The sequence below is a fragment of the Phalacrocorax carbo genome, chromosome 2 (genome assembly GCF_963921805.1).
Source record: "Phalacrocorax carbo chromosome 2, bPhaCar2.1, whole genome shotgun sequence".
In the NCBI taxonomy this organism is placed as follows: domain Eukaryota; kingdom Metazoa; phylum Chordata; class Aves; order Suliformes; family Phalacrocoracidae; genus Phalacrocorax; species Phalacrocorax carbo.
The window spans coordinates 135,270,123-135,286,913 of record NC_087514.1 but is presented as its reverse complement, the minus strand read 5'-3'; the positions used below and the strand labels follow the sequence as shown (position 1 = coordinate 135,286,913).

At 38.2% G+C, this 16,791-nt stretch overlaps 1 protein-coding gene across 1 annotated transcript; it reads right to left on the bottom strand.

Moving 5' to 3' along the window:
* Positions 1–651: 651 nt before the first annotated feature.
* On the bottom strand, positions 652–7,326 carry AGR3 (anterior gradient 3, protein disulphide isomerase family member). The gene is made up of 7 exons (XM_009511016.2): positions 7,211–7,326; positions 4,987–5,050; positions 3,640–3,692; positions 2,918–2,994; positions 2,597–2,660; positions 1,466–1,549; positions 652–701 (listed from the first exon to the last, which is right to left on the bottom strand). Exons 1-7 carry the CDS (start codon positions 7,314–7,316, stop codon positions 652–654), a joined length of 498 nt encoding a protein of 165 aa, XP_009509311.1. The 5' UTR covers positions 7,317–7,326.
* Positions 7,327–16,791: the final 9,465 nt, after the last annotated feature.

The window sequence follows — 16,791 nt, the reverse complement described above, 5'->3', positions numbered from 1 at the left end:
ACTGAGACCCCATGTTCAGTGCGAAATGTCTGTTCTGTTTTAAACTATCAGAATGGTAGTTAAAGAATTATACAGAAGAAAGCTAAGCCTGGATCACTGATTTTTTTCTATATAAGCTATTCCAGAATCTACAGGAAAAGCCTTCCTTTCTGATTTGCCAGAAAAATGTCTTTTCCTTTAATAAGAAATAAGTGCATAAAGCAGAGTTATGCTAGCAACTTACAAGCTTCTTGCAATAGAATAGCTGAGATGCAGCTATTAACTTATAATACAAATTGCAAAAAGACATGAAAAATGTTGGTTGTAACTCTTGGTCAGAAGTCATAACTCATTAAACAAAGTCATAACTGGATTGATAAAATGCAGCTCAAGGTTGCTGCACCTTAAACCATCACTTTCAGTTATTCAGATAACTAATTGCAAAGTGTTTAATAGATTTCTCCTCGTTTTCCAGATGTACACAATAGTCTTTCTATGTTTGTTCTTCAAATTGTACATACACATTTCTTATGAAATCTGATACACCAAAGCTGCTTGGTAAGAGCTCAAAATGATAGAAGAGACAGACAGGTTAACTAAATTATTTTAAAATGTCAGGTTTCCTAGTGCAGCTTCACCTCGTAGAGGCTATGGCAATTTCACTGTTGCTGCTTACAGTTCTGTCTGAATGAGGCGTAGTGCTTTCTTCATGTTCTCTATTACTGAAAGAAAAATAAATAATAACTGTAAAAATGTACTTAAAGTGCATTTGTACAATTAAAAAACCCACCAAATTTAATTAATAAATTGTTCACATTGACAGTAATTGATGGTCACACATTATATTTTAAAGCTTTCTGTTATGAAAATTCTCACGCTGATAGTAAAGCAGAAGGTAAAAAGTTTTGTGAATCAAAACGTTTAACTTAAAGGGATTTGACAAGGCTCCTTTCAACTCCCTCACTTCACAAAAGCAAGCCTAGTAATCAGATGTGAAGTGCATATTTGTGGTGAGATACTGCATTGGTGTCAGACAGATGGTGTAGAGAAAGACTAGCTCAACCTGAAAAATCACATTCCTTTCTGAAATATGGGTGTTAGGTGGTACCCAGGTAACCACCAGAATTTCTTTTCTGATTCCTTCCCACCACTAGCTGTTTACATTGCGCAGTTGGATACCTTTGGGCTTAGTAACTTTTACCATTCTCCAACAGACTGCTCAGATCTTGATCCTGAAAGTTCTCACCCGTGATCTTTCAACTTGTCTTACCTGACTAGTCCCAATAAATTCAATGGGACAATAGGTGTGCTTAAGTGTTTTGCTAGAACGGGTTAGACTATTATAATGTATTGCCAATGCCCACACAGAGTCCTTATTCATTACTTTGAGATCTTAACAGGTTCTCAAGCACAAATGATTGGGATGGGGTGTATCTGGCTGCTTACAATGTGAAATGCAGAGTAACACAATTAAGGGGGCACTTACAGAATGGTATGTCTTGTGGTTCGTAAGTGTAAAGCCGGTTGGAGTATCTTCCTGTGATATCAGCTCTTACTGTGAGAGATGGGTCTGAAAAAGTAATCGTATTAAACACTGCTTTCCATTCTCACAACAGCTGAGGGCTATGTGAGTGGTGCTACTTTGACAGCCCTGTTTCTGAGGTGTTCTGATTTCATCATCGAGGCAATTAAGAGGCCATTACACTCTGTTCCAACCAGCTAGACTCGGAGAAATCCTGAACAAAAGCTAATGTTCATTTTTATATTATGCAGCTATTTTTAAGTTATATATTACACATGCATTTCATTCATATTTAAAGAAAAATATCCTGTTTTACAAGTTCTGGGGTTACATCAGGGAAGGCCAGTTTGACCGGATGCATGCATAAAGAGGGTCATGCATACCTAATGCAATATTAACATGACCTACCTAGAACCTTCAGAATGCAAATCTTGTGATTCTTAATGTTTCCATCATAGGAGCAAGTTGTCGTGGACATCTCTTCTCCCCGTTACCCTTCCAAGCTTTTTATTAACTGACTCCTGTTACTATATTGCTCTCTGTGTAAGTGTGGGCTTCATCTCACCTAACTTTGGATGCCACCACTGAGGTAGTCACTCCAGGCTCCCTGTACAGTCAGTGAAAAGGAACAGGTACTCTGGGGCATTCAATCTATTCCAGAAGTCAGCTTTACAACAGGATAAATCATTCCTTAGAGGTCACTGACTATTGACTTGCTCTGTGGTAATGTCCACACTATAGACATCTACATTCAGTCAGATATTTGACTATTTTCAGTAAACTTTGTCTTATAGCAGCACTAGCAAGAAGCGCGAAGAGCAAAACCCAGATGCTAATGGACATTTAAGCTTCTTGCTCCCAAGCACAAATCAGGTACTCTCCAGAACATATCTGTAACCTGAGTAAGTTTTGAGGGTCAAAGCCTGAGCTAAAGGCTGAACACAGGTCTGCCAAGTTCCAGAATAATGCCATGGTAATGGTAAATTTTGAGCTTTTTTTTTTTTTTCAAAATGAATAATTTTGATATCCCCAAAGGAGGACACTGGCATAGATTCAGATATCACGTCTCTGAAGATGCATAAATATTGTACATACCCACAAACATGATTCGAGGCACATATTGTCCATCAGGTGACAGGTTTTTATCTGTGGTTTCATGCTGGCAGAGAAATTAAAGCTAATTATTAAAACATTTTTGTAAATTTTGGTGAAGTAGTGCCACCAGTGAATAGTCTTGTACCAGAGGATAAAACCAAAAAAGATACTACGTGTGTGTATACACATGCACAAATGCCTCTACTTATATGTTACTGAAAGGCCACAGATATTTAGGTAAAATGACATGAAAAAGCAACACAAAGAAAGAGAAAACACAAGCCAATAGACACAAATCAAACCTCCCCAAACCCTTCATACCATGAGATTCAGCATAACGAAGTTATTTTGGGCCATTTCTTGTACCTCTTCATTTTCTGCAAAAGCTTTCTTCAGTGCTAAAAAAGACATGGCCATTTTGAAGTCCATCTCAAACAAGGCCTTTCCTTCTGCATTTAGGCTCCACATTGGCTGGTGACTGGCCACATTGTTCCTGCCTCTGCTGATTCACATTCCTGAGGAGACACTTAAGGGCTCTGTCGCTGCTTTTTGTTTTTTGACCCATGTCAGTACAACCTCCCGGCTATGAAAATGGAAGCTCTCTTCTGTTATTTATGAAACCTGTCTCAATGGATACCATGTCTCAGCTTGACAAAAGTGCATTATTCTCAGAAAATTCTTATTAGATCGATTTCAGCAGCCCTGTCCTGATCTCCTTCTCTAGTTACCGGTTCAGGAGAGCCAAACATTATTAAATCTGTTCAATGAGTCAGTAGCAAGTCTGTGTCTCTTAATTTAAACTGACGAGTGCTGCATTAGGGATAGCAGGAGAACAGCACTGAGTGTTTTTCATGGTCTTTTTTGGGTAGTTTCATAGTGGAGTTTTTGTAAATAACAGCGATAAATTCTTAGTTTTTCAAATACATTTTCATTTACCTCTTTCTTCAAATAATTTTCAGTAAGTGCAAGGTAAATGTATAGATATGTGCAGTTTCTTATAAAAATATTTACAAAATTTTAACACTCAAAAAAATCAAAATTACCTTGGCAGTATTGACAGTCTTCCAAATGGTGAATTACCATCAGTGGTTTGTTACTTTATTAATAATAAAAAAACATATAATTAGATCATTTGACAAGTATGTAAATGAGTGATTTTACTAGCAGACTGGAAAAGGCAAATTATATTTCATCTAATGTTAACCCACAGTAAAACCATACAGACATTCCGTAAAAAATTAGGCATTTCTAAACAAGAGAAAAAACCCATAAATCCTTCATGAAAGAAAGAAATAGAGAAATAGAGTTTCTATATCTAAATAAGTTTCCTAAAATAAGAATTTCTAGAAGAAAGATACAACAGAGCCATCATAATTTCATTCCCAGTTAGCACATAATCAAACTGAAGAGGTGTTTGACATTGCTTAGATGTGATGTTATCCATATTTAAGAAAATAAAAATAACCTGTATGAACTGGATTAAAATAATTGTAATAAAACTGGGTTTATCATCAAATACTTCCTATGAATTGTTTCGTGTTCTTTAAACTTTTTTGAACACATATATGGTAAATTTTTTTTCTGTAAATAGTTTGGTAAAGTATCAAAATGTCATATTTTTGAATGTCAAAACATAAAACAATTCTGTGCATTTTGTCCTGTATTTTTTTTAACTACTGTTACTCTTCAGTAAAGCAGTTACTAACGCTTGATCTGCTATCACTGTCAGGAGTTGTTCAGTTCCTAGCCATTTTCATATAGGGTACATTATATTAGTTGCCTTTTATTTAAAAAACATTTTGCCTTTGATTTAACAATAGCTTATACTATGCTCTTATGATCTAAAATGAACTGTAATAGCGATGTAAATGAGTAGTATTATGAATTCTCAAATATATTTTCAGCTGAATCACAGAGAAGATTCAGACTGGGACTTTCTACCAAGATAGTGAGAAACTGTGAGTACATCAAGCACGTATGCCAACTAGTAAAGTGTTGGGGAAACACGCGAGGCAGTAGATCACCATGCAAGGACAAATTTAATGGATTTCCAGCTGTTGATTAATGAATCAGAGAAATAATGACACATATATATAAAGATGTATTTTAAAAGTGATCATATCTACATCTAATTGCTAATTCAAATGACAGCACTGCTGTTTTGACAAAGAAACAACAGTGTTAAACACAGGGCTGCCTATCTGCCCTTACATTGCTTCAGAGTCATTAGACCCCTGCAACAACCTTCATTTATAGGCATTATTTATTTAACTGTTTTATGTAACTGGGTGGTCTGCAGATCAGCTGCCATGGTGTTTCTTTGTTCTGTTTCACTATAGTATATTCAGGCATTACTGCCTGATTAACAACTTTGTCTTTTTATCTCTTACCTTTTTTTTGCTTGATAAAGTCCTTCTTCATAAGTTTGTACCCAGGTAATTTCATCTCCCCACCCTAGAAATATAACAAAAGGATTAACTGATGGCCAGGTAAGTAAATAATAGCAAATTACATTTTTAAATACTTATTAATAGTTGTACAGAAATAGGACTTGGGGTTTCTTTTTTGTCAAAGTTTCCCAGACTTTGTGGATATACTAATTCTACATCACCTGACAGGTGCACTGGAAGATTTTAAAAAATAAAAAACAACAAACCAACAACAAGCTCCAAAAAACCTCAGCTAGTTGAGTATCCAGTTCAAGTCCTCTAGCAAACCTATTGGATCTCTTTCTGACTACTCAGAGGTCCCTAAATCAGCACTGAAATCCTTTATATCTTTATATTGTCGCTCCATATTTCATGTAGACCCTGGTTCTTGAAGAGAAAGTCGGCTGATAAAGTTAGAGAGCAAAATAAAATATGACAGCTCAAATAAGATTGACTTTAATATGAACATTGTTAGAATAGTCTTGAGTTTTAAATTTAACTCTCAAGCCATGAATTTTTAATCCCTGGCACTGCAAGTACTTATAATTTAATAAAAGAATGGTTGTTAAACAAAAATCTCCACCTAAACAAAATCCTAAAGAACCATCAGCTTTGTTGCTCATCCATAGCTGGTGATACACCGATCTCAAAAAGCAAATTGTCCAGTTGGTTTCATGCCTTCAGATCCCACAGATGCCAGCCCCTGAGTAGTAGCTCCCTGCTTCCCAGGCAGTGTTGCTCCATTCATGATGGCCGTCATAGGAATTGTAGAACAGCTGCTGGATCTGGACCAGGTTAAGGCTCTGTTTCTTCTGTGCTGTCTGAAGAGCACTTGGACCAGCCCTAGTTACGCAGAGATTTGCTGTTAGCTTTCTCATGGAACAACTGCTTGTGACACTACTAGGTCACCTCTTCTTTCAGGAGAATGATTTCGATTACAGATCTGTCTGGCTGATGGTGCGATTCTGACATGTTGACTAGTGTGTTCCCAGACCTGGCTGAAGTCAACTGCTGGTGTAGGCAGCTGCACAGAGGAGTCAGCTAGGGTCATTTTGCAGCAGGTTTAAGTGTTCCCCTTTGATGCGTGGAAATTACGGGTAAAGCACTCAAGGCATCCCAAAAGGCCTGAAATCAGAATTAGAACACTGAGGCTTTTTGTGACTATGTTTTTCAAAATTGCCAGAAGGGATTTTTAAAATATCTTTTTAAACATTTAGGCTTAGTGGGAAAAATAAATCCTGATCTAGGCAAGATAGGCAACATATACCAGATTGATTATACCCTTTCTCCAGGGATACCACTTAGGAGATGTGATTTGCAGTTTCTCTTTGGTTAGTCCAGTTGTTGCATGATTTTGTCAAGTGATCCCTGAGCTCAGATGGGGCCTCTGTGATGGGTAGTAGGACTTTGCCAGTCGTTTGTATAGGAAGACCTCAGAGGTGAGCTGTGGAGTCTGCAGGCTTTGCACAACTTGCAGAAGAGGTCAAGGAGGTAGCTGGAGATTTTTGGCGGTGAGTAGGCCCAGAAGGGGAGGGGAGATGGAGAAGAGGAAAAGACTTCAGTAAGCTATTTCTCTGCTCGTATTTCTAAGGATTGATCAAGCACAAATAACTTAAAATAGGGTCTTTAGTTAACATCAAGGTTGAAAATTGTGCACTGCAAAGAAGTGAATTATTCACTGCAAAGCATGACTGTGACTATCTGATGAAAAGCAAAAGAAAAAAAAGTCACACAGAAAAACCCACCAGTAGCTCAAACTGTTGTCCTGTGTCTAAAAATGGGTCTGTAGAAAAATTGTTTCATAGCAACTGAAGTTATGAAGCTGTGTTTCAGTAGTTAATAAGTTGCCATAACAAAATATCTTTTATTTGGTATATGAAAGAATATTTTTTCACCGAATTCTACAAGTGCATCCTGATTTAAGAGACTCAGTTTAAATTATTGGCTTCTACTAGGTCACTGTGAGTTATATAAATTGTACAGGTTACATGAGGCCCTCAGCCATATCCTTAAGAACCAACTGATGGAGTGAAATGACATGGAGTAAAGACACGCTACTTAGAGTGTCACTTAACACTAGAGAAACTCACCTCAAAAACACACCTTTCAGGTATATTCTAAATAAAAACATTTGCTGACCTACATGGGAAGATGAGGAGGTAACTATGTAGTAGATATACAGTACCTCTTGACAGTGTCTGAGGTACTCTTTTTTCCTTTTTGATAGCCATCGCGAGGTTGGAAGAGACTGCAATTAGCAGGAGGGACAAGGCCAATGTTGAATGGAACATTATTTCTTTGAGAAGATGCTTTCAACGCAGTAAGGAAACTGGAAAAAAAAGGCAACAGCTTTAGTCGCATGGGTTCATCACCTGGTGCAGTGTAAATCAGTATGTTAGTGGTATCCTAACAATCTATACTACAGAAGTAGTTTTGGTTATTTCTACAAATGCTTTTGTGAGAAAACTGCACAATGGAGGTGCTTAATTTTATCACGCAGACTGCTTTCACCTGTAAAAATTAGGCTGCAGGGGACAGTTCTCACAAGAACATGATCAGGGGAACAAAGTTAATTTCAGTTCATTTCTGGTCACCCAGCATTTGTTTCTTATGAACTAGTACACCATTGTAATACTGGATCATGAAAATTTCAAGACAATGCTACTAGTTGTTCATTCTGTTCGTTTTTTAATTTCAGTGAAATGTAACAGCATGGGATCTTTTTCATGGATAGTAGGTATTTTTGGTCAAAAGGTGTCTCATGATATCATCCTCAGTAAAATAGGAAAATTGACAAGTATTTGCCTCCAGGTATAATATGTTTTAAATTGGCAAATCCTTCCAGAATGTTGAAATTGCCTTCATTTTTTTTCAGCCTACACTCAGTGAACCAGGATGTTAAAGATTGTGAGATAAATGTCAAAGAAATCTCCTGCTGTTTCTCACAATGAAAACTCAAAAGTTTTCCCCATTCTTCATAGCATAGTTAAACTGATTTTCACCTCAAGTCCTTCTTAATAAGAAAATCCATCTGTGCTCCTGGATATATCAGTATTCTGAAGATGTTTGCTTCTCTTCCTGACAAAGATCATTATAAGAAATTCAGTAACTTCTGGTCTTGATGAAAGTAAGAGAAAAAAGCGACAGTTGAGGAAAGGCAAGTTTTTAAAATGTATAAGCCTTCTTTCTGCCCGGTACAATAATCTTTGGGCATTAAAGCTTGGATATTCAGGTGGATACCTGATGATTTGAATTAAGTTAAAAAATATAATGCATGTAGCCTAGGATACCACCCAGTCCACTTATCAGTTCTCACTGGAGATTCTACTTTTCAGAGGCTGAGACTCAGGAGTTTCCAGGATTAGCTATTGAGAAAGTGCTTTGACTTAAATTAAAAACAAACAAACAAACAAACAAACAAAAAGCACAAATCAAAACAAAACCAAAAACAAACCCCAAAGCACTTGTACCTGTATTGATAAAGAAAATTCCAAGCTTGCATTTAAAAGTGATATCCAATATGGAATTAGAGCCCTGAGCACTGGCAAAAGAAGATGCTTCGTGCTTCTTAGGACAGAGAGGCATGAAAAGTGCAGCAGATTTTACCCTTACTTTAATGAATACCTCAACATTATTAGCATTACTGTTACCAGCTCAATTTCTGGTGAAAATATTCGAATACAACTTCCAGTAGTTGGCAATCTCAATACAAGAAAACTCTTCTATTTAAGGGACTGGGGGAAAATTCGCACATTAAAATGTGCAAAATTTTTGAAAAAATGAAGTATAATCTTGTGGTAAGAATTCTATATTTCTGAAGGTTGCTAAAATAATTAATACATCCATTATAGTATTTTTTCTCCTCAGTCTTGTCCACAACGGTTCCCTTCCCCCCCACATGGCATCACAGCTCTAGAGTTGTTCTTTGCTTCACATACTTTCCTCCTTAGACTCATTCATGTTAGCTATTGTTCACTGAGTTTTAGAAGGCAGACTCCTTTGGAGCTTATTAATGATGCACATTAATTTGATGATTGGGGGTTATAGATGCTCAATAAGAAAATGTCTCCTTAGTGTTTCCTGAGGAGAGATAATAACTTTTAGTTAAGTCTAGGGGATAAGGAATTTTTGGTTATAAAATGTCCATTCAACTTTCCCCCATGTTTGTGCAAAATGCTAACTTCAGTCAGCAAAAGCAGATTGTTACACCTAACTACTATACTCTTGTATTTGTAGCAACTCTGTGTAGAAGTTAATAACTATCTTTAGTATCAGTTTACCTATTAGATGTTAACAATAAAATCTAGCATTTATATTAATATGTTAAAAGGCTATTTAAACATAAATATTTATGGCTTTGAAATCACACCAGGTAATATCTTTATAAAGCAGGTATGGAATGTGTGAATCAGTTCCTTCTTTCATTAAGTACTCATGAAAAAATCAAGGTGTAAATCTATTCAAGTCACAGGATTAATTATTTGAAGCTCAAATAATTGATTGTCATCCTATTGAGAACCAATAGCATTGGAAGGATAATTTATGGAGCTGTAGCTGGAGGAAGCTTAAATTCAATATTCTGAATTTTTGATATTACATGGTCCAATGTTAATTGATTAAGAGAAAAAATGACAACCAACACCATATAAATTGCCTTCATCTTTCTGTCAGAGCAAATGTTTTGCTATCTAATCTCTAAGAAGCTATCATTTTTCTGTTTCACATAGCCAGGCTTGTAATGTATTTGTCAACCAAACCTCATTGCTGTATTAAAGAAAAGTTAAGAAGGAGAAATATTTGCTCACCAGCAGTGATCAATTCTCCTGACGGAAGGTCCTTTTTCAGGAACTGGTTGCTTAAAAATCAGTGTGGTTTAAGGACAGAAAGCCTGAGCTGCCCAGGTCTCTGTGTAGCAACAACAGCACATTCACCTGGGAAAAAAATGAGAAGAACCTTTTAGCTGAAAACCAAATTCATGTGTTTCCACCCTCCCCCGTCCTTTTCTGCCATCCCTCTAACTACCGCTCTTGTGAGTTCCCATGCTTATACACTGAATCCTTGGATTTCTCTTCACCTTGCTCGGATCAGGTGTCTTGTATGAGGACTGGAAATAAATAGTGGCTTATGTGTGCCTGCTACTTCCCCCCTCAAAGAGTTTGAGCCTGGCTTATGTCCAGTGAAAAAAGAAACCACCAATGAAAGCTGGAACTGTAGGTGCTTTTGTTCCCAGTGAATGACTGGGTTCACTGGTGCTTAAAGATAGGTATGAACTGAATAGGAAGACACAAGGGTTACTTTCTGTAGAGGAATGTAATTAACAAATAAAAAGAATATTTTTTTGAGGGGGAAATAATATTCTCTATTTAAAGAATATGGTTTAAAATACCTGATTATTGCTTCTCTGAGTTGTAGTTTAAAAATGGTCTGATTCTTTGGACATGATGCTTGATACAATTTTGACCTAACTTGACTAACACAGGAAAAGTTCTTTTTAAATCGTCTTTGCACAAAGAAAGAATTAGCTGGATCAACATTTCCCTCCTCCTTGGATAGCTTTGCAAGGGAATCAGAAGCAATGCTCTTCTGGTTCTTCCTCTCCCATGTTTTTGGTTATATGGACTGTATTGTTACACGTCTCCCTCCTTTTCATGTAAAGTCTGAATTATTTTTTGTCTTTGATGCTTTGATACTGATGTTTGTTGTCACTGAAATCTATATGATTAAAGATATATGGTTCTTGTATTATGTATTATCAACTATTTTTGTACCAAAAAGTGCAAAATATGACTTTCTGTATTTTTAGTGGTGAGTTATCTTAAACGTTTGTAATAGAGAATTCAAACTTGCATTTCCAGTTTAAAAAGTATAGTAACTGTATTTAAATCCATAATACACTTACTCCTGAAACGGATGAAAAAACAAGGAATGTAGTTTGGTTACAAAAAGAAATATTTAAAGCAAAGTGCTATATTGCATTTCTTTATTTAAATTTTAAGTAAATAAATAAGGCTATCTGAAGTCAAACAAAGGATGAGTTAAAGATCATCCATCCAAGCTTTGGGTTTTTGCATAGAAATTCCTGACACTGAAGCTTCAATTCTTCTTACTCTTTAACTAATTACAGATCATTAAGTAATTAGAAATATAGAAATTTTCCAAGTGTACTGAAGTGTGTTGCTTCTCAACCCTGAGATATTGTGTTCTTCAACCATGAGATACTGCGTCCCTCACCACACAGGTTTCCTATCGTAAGGAATAAAGGGGTAAACATTCAATCAAATAGATTAAAATTAGTGCTGAGCTACTTGTGAGTGCCCTTATTTGACAGGAAAACATTCAGCGATTTGTCTTCTGTGCTCTGTATTTGAAGATCAGAATTTCAGCCTTTGTCAGTCTTGCCATGGACAGGATGGCAACCCTGGTCAGATAGACCTTGTCAAGGTTTAATACTGGAAGCAAATGACTGTAATACTTTATAAATCCAGGCTGGATCTCTTCACTTTACCTATTCCGTCACTGCTAGTTAGGTGGGACCTTATCAGCTCTCTGTCTCTGCTTTCTTCTGCATGTGTTCAGCATCCACACCTGAACTGAGTGTGAAGCTAGAGCTCATGCTAGCAGAGACGCCTTCCATCCCAGCTGCCGGCTGCGCTGCCTGACATTCAAATCACCAACCTGTGCAGCAGTAGTTACCAGCCAAATATTGAATCTTGGCACTAAGAACATATTCTTGCACTCATTCGTTGAAGTAGCATGCTCTCCTTCATTGAAGCTGGCTCGCTTAGTCTCCAGGGTAATGTGGGCGGAAGGTTTTTCTCTTCCTTTCTGAAAAATTAATTTGCAAGATATGAGTAACTATGGATTAACTGTGTATATATGGTTGTATCCAGATCAAAATCAGGAAATGCTAAGAATTAGCTAAATATAGAGCAGAGCAGGGCAGCAATAAAGCATGTGAAGAGGACAGACTTTTAGAAAGAGACATTGGAGAATAACTGACTCTTGGAATTGCATGCTGCTGCTTTCAGGTGAGTCATGCAGCAGATTTAGGTACAAATCAGCCCATTTATGAAATATAAAACTGACTTTTAAAAAGTCAGACTTCAAACTGAAGTAGCTTGCCGCAGTCTGCAGCATGAGTCAGTGATGGAGGATGAGCATCGCTACCCATCTAAACAGTCTTTCCTATCCCCAGGCTGCAGAGGTCCCTAGGGGTACGAAGTACAGCTTACCACATGTTTTCCAGTAGCTTTTGCACAGGTTTGGCTTTCTTATGTAATCCTGTTACAATGCTGAATTGAATATACTTCATTTTATTATAGTAGGTGTTTCTTCTACTAAGTTGTGTTCTGTTTTAGCATCTATGATGTAGATGCTTTGTTGGGTCTATCAGTCAAACTATTCTAATTTTGTAAGCATTGTAGCTTAAGAAGTGGAGCAGGCCTGAGGAAATGTGCTAGAAGGAGCCTGCTGGCCATGCTGTCCCGTGCTGTAGGGAAGCTGGTCTTGCTGCAGGAAGCCGGGGAAGGTTTCCAGCTCAGTCACATTAAACCCTAACCGCATTTCTTCAGCAGATGAAGACAAATGGCTTGGCCCCTTGTTTTGTAAGCCTGGCAGTATCAGCTCCCTCCTCTATGATAGTAAGACAAAAAGTTCTGGGTATAAAAAGAGAAGCAAAAATGCATTAGTGTCACTGATGGATGAGTTACTCCTGTATAAAAGATTTCCTTCTTTTTCCTTGTGAGTTGTTCCACAAAGGTCCTAGCATCAGGATGGGTGTGAGCTTTTGGAAGTGCTGATGCATGTTTTAGCTTGGACCACACTGTTCTGAAAGCTGGGAGTGAAATGTCTGCCCTATGAATGTCAGCTAGCTTTTGCTTAGATGGTGTCGAAATTTTCCTCTGGATTTTTAAAGATTACTACTTGTGCTAGGCATTGACTTTCAGGAGGTGTTTACCTTAGTGGGGTAATCCCATCACTGTGGAAGTCTATACTCAGTGTATAGTATGTGTCCAGTCACTCTTCAGTTCACTGGTACCCTGCAGTGATATGGTGAGGCATTGATGTACATTGCACCCTGCTGAATCAGTACGCCCTGTGCAAGTCATAAGGCTCCTCAAAGCATGGCCGCCCTCTCACACCCACCTTTGGGCCAGCAGAAACTGAGGTGTGTTGGCTGAACTTCCCACAGCAGCAGCTCACTTATCCGTGTGGAGCTCAGCTGTGGTCCTGCACGGTGGAGCATATCCGCCTTGCGAAAGTAGCAATTACAAAAGCTGTCCTTGTTCTTCACCCTACCCAGTGAACCGTGCTGTAGGGAGCACCTCTTCTGCCTTGGAGAGGCAAGATACCAGCAAATATCAGGCAGGATATCAGGCTGATAAGATGAATTGTCAAGCTCAACTACCTTCACAAGAAACAAACCAAAAACCACCAGGGCAAAGACTTGCTTGTTTCACTGCATCAGTAACTAAGATGGCATGGAAATTAGTTTGTAATACACACCTAATATATTATCCTTACAATTTTGATTGCACAAGCATATGTGTGGAAAGACTTATCATGAGTTAAGTGATGGCAGACAACATTGTAGCGTTTGACTTTTTTTTACTTTGGAAGGTTATCAACGGCGAGCTCCTAGCTCTGCTTTTAAAAACCATTGTGATGCATTCATAAGGATATTAACTGGGGCACAACGGTAATTAGGTTTTTCTTCTTTGTTTCTGAACCTGCTAAATATAACTATCTTAAGAACATGTGTAACTCAGGTGCACGGTGGAGTAAACAGAGATTGTCAGTAGTGTGATTTTACAAAGCCTTATGAAAATAAAATCTTGAAAACACCGGAAGGCCCTTTGTCTGTAAATATTACAAGGGAAAAGTCCCTTGACAGTAAGAATGGTTAGTTTTCCCTGGCACAATGTAGGTGTAAATATAAGTAGGTTTTTTTCATCATGGTGTCCTGAAAGCTTTTCCTGCTTGCCCTGCAATAATTCTTCTGTAAATATCTGGTTTACTTCTGACTCATTATGTCATAACATTGAGGTGAGCTGTGTTAACTCAGATAAAAACTAGTGATCACAATGAGTTTTAAAGGCTTTACCTCACCAGGCTGCTTAAGCACAGGCAGGGAGATCAGCAGCCCTTGGTGGCAGTAGGAATATGGCTGTGGTCTCCAAGGAGCTGCTGTGGGAGGCAGTGAAGGGGGGTTGTTGGGCTGTGCCAGAGGTGTCTGCTACTAAGGGTTGGGCTGCTGCTGCTCGCTCAAAAGGAGTGCTGCCATGTATTTTAACTGTTGGAATGAAATTAAAAGAAGATGAAATAATAATAATAATAATAATAGGGGAAGGGAAGGGAAAGGATACCAATCCACAGAGTAGCAGACGTGAGGATGGGGAAACCCAGATTCACAAGAGGGTGTAGGCACTATAGCTAATTGCCTTTTCTCTGGCAGTGAAGCTCCTCAGACAGCAAAGGCTTTGCCCCAGCTGACGGCAGGGCTGAGCAGCTTTGTGCTGATTTCTGGGTGAGCTCAGTAAGGGTTACACAACATGTGTGCCTGTGCCCACGTCTGGGAAGGGGTTTCATCAAGCAGATGGGCTCTCATAATGGTTGTGTTCCCCCAGTCTGGTCCCCAGGGACGTATAAGCCAGGGTGACACTGAAGGATATGCTTTCTACCTGCATCTGTGGGTTTTCTTGAGCAGGCAATTTTTAAATACCAATTTATTCTGTGCATTTAATCCTATATTACTGATACTATCTTTAGGAAACTTTCTGTAACAATATGATCATAAATTAATTCTCAGGTGTACAGATTTTTTTTTCAGTTCAGCATGGAAAAACAGAAGATGGCAGTAACCAGAGTGACATATCTGTCTGCATGAATCCTGGTGCACTCGCTCAATTATTATAATGCCTTTCTAGGATTTGATATAATATTTCATGTCCACATATTTCCTTTTAACCTGCTTGACCCTTTCAAATTACATAAAACCCCAACCATTTTCTATCAAATTATGTGCAAGGCTTGGCAGTGAAATCCAGCTGTATCTGCAGGACAGAGGACTAAATCCTGAACAGAAAGATGTCTTGTAACTCCACAATTTGGAACAGCGTGTTTGTGAATATAAATATGGTTCTCAAATGAAACGTCCATTCAGTAGAATATAAATAGGCAGCTTATAATAATCCTTGAAACAGGACATTAGGATTAAAAAATGTTGATGGTAAGAAGCTGGGGAGTCTTTGAGTCTGTCTTAGCTCCAGCTAGTACTCACTAGCAGCAAGATGGATCATCATGGGCAGATTTGGAGGGTTAAACACTTGCTGTTGATTTCCTTCCCCAGAAAGGGAGGTTGCTCATGAAGTCTTTGTCCAACTCTGCCTTAGCTCATGTGTGAGCAAGGGATGACATCACAGCTCCAGTGACAGCTGTAATTCAGCATTGTTACGGCAACCTCTATTGATAACTCTGCAAAAGGCTTTCACGCATGTCCAATGTGCCTTTGCAAATCAATACAAAATTAATTAGGAAATTACACAGATACAATGCCCAAACAGTTTTTATACTAAACAATAGCTTCACAGAGCACATATTTTCATGGATGAGAGGCACTTCTGGCTCCTAACACAGGTAACTGATGTGCAGTAGGTCTGGACCTCAGGGCACAATCAAGTAGCACATAGTTCCTGAGCTGAGAACTACACTTTGGGCTTACAGTGCTGCACATTAATTTTCACTGCCAAACAAAAATTAATAAATGCAAAAACCCTGCAAGCGTATATTGGGTTTGGGTTTTGACTGACAGCCAAAAAATCATTATTAGAAAATTTCTGGTTCATTTCAACAAGCCATTTACAGAAATCTATGTATGACACCCATCTTTGTTTCTGTGTGTGCCTTTCAAAATAGTCACCATTGTGGAAATATTGCTTCTGGTATTACAAGCTGATTCACAACAGATGGACTTTTTTTTTTTTTTCCCTTCCTGAAAGCAGAGCTTTAGGCAACACTCAAATGAAGAAACTACTCCAGTGTTGCCTGAGCCCCAGTGGTTTGCTTCCACAGGACCACTGTGCTTTTTTAGCATTGTATTCCTGTAAAGACATTGTTATGGAACATAAGTATAATAAAGTAACTGGAGAAACATTTATTGAATTAGCTTTTACAGTGGTTTATACTGGCAGCAAACCATTTGCTCTGCTTCCCAGGCCAATGTCTATGCTTTCACTTCTGAGCCTTCATCTTATTCCAGTACTGTCACCTCCAACCCCTTCCAGTGTTTTCTCTGCATTTTCAGGACACACTGATTTCTCCATCTTTAAACTGCCCTGTGGTACAGCACCTCCTGGAAAACTTGGTTCTGGGTTTAATCAGCACCTTGCTGTCAGCTGTTCTGCAGCTCTGTGCCTCCATGAGTCACTACTGTCTATTGGCTTCCACTTCCCAATGAGATTATTTTCCTGCCCTCTAGGCTTCTCAGATTTCCCAGCAGCTTTTATAGATATAAAGCTTTGAAGACTGTCAGGGGAAAAATGTAATTTATTATTTTTCATGAATTTTGCTGAGATTTACAGAATAAATGTGTTTTGGTAAATACAAGGAAACCAACTCTGGATGTTGTTGGCTCCTCCCTTCAGTCCAAAAGTACAAACTGTTCTGGACAGTGTGTTTGTTTAATGCCACGTGAGCTCCAACAGACAGAGCTTGCCCTTCCACCAGCAGATCTTCCTGTTAGACTGTTGTTCTAGCTGTGCAGTTTTC

Coding starts and splice junctions, on each gene's coding strand:
- AGR3 (XM_009511016.2), bottom strand. CDS start 7,316: ATGTTCCATTCAACATTGGCCTTGTCCCTCCTGCTAATTGCAGTCTCT. Junction 2,995..3,639: donor AGACTGTCAATACTGCCAAG/GTAATTTTGATT, acceptor TGTCTTTTTTAG/CACTGAAGAAAGCTTTTGCA. Junction 1,550..2,596: donor GCCTCGAATCATGTTTGTGG/GTATGTACAATA, acceptor TTACTTTTTCAG/ACCCATCTCTCACAGTAAGA.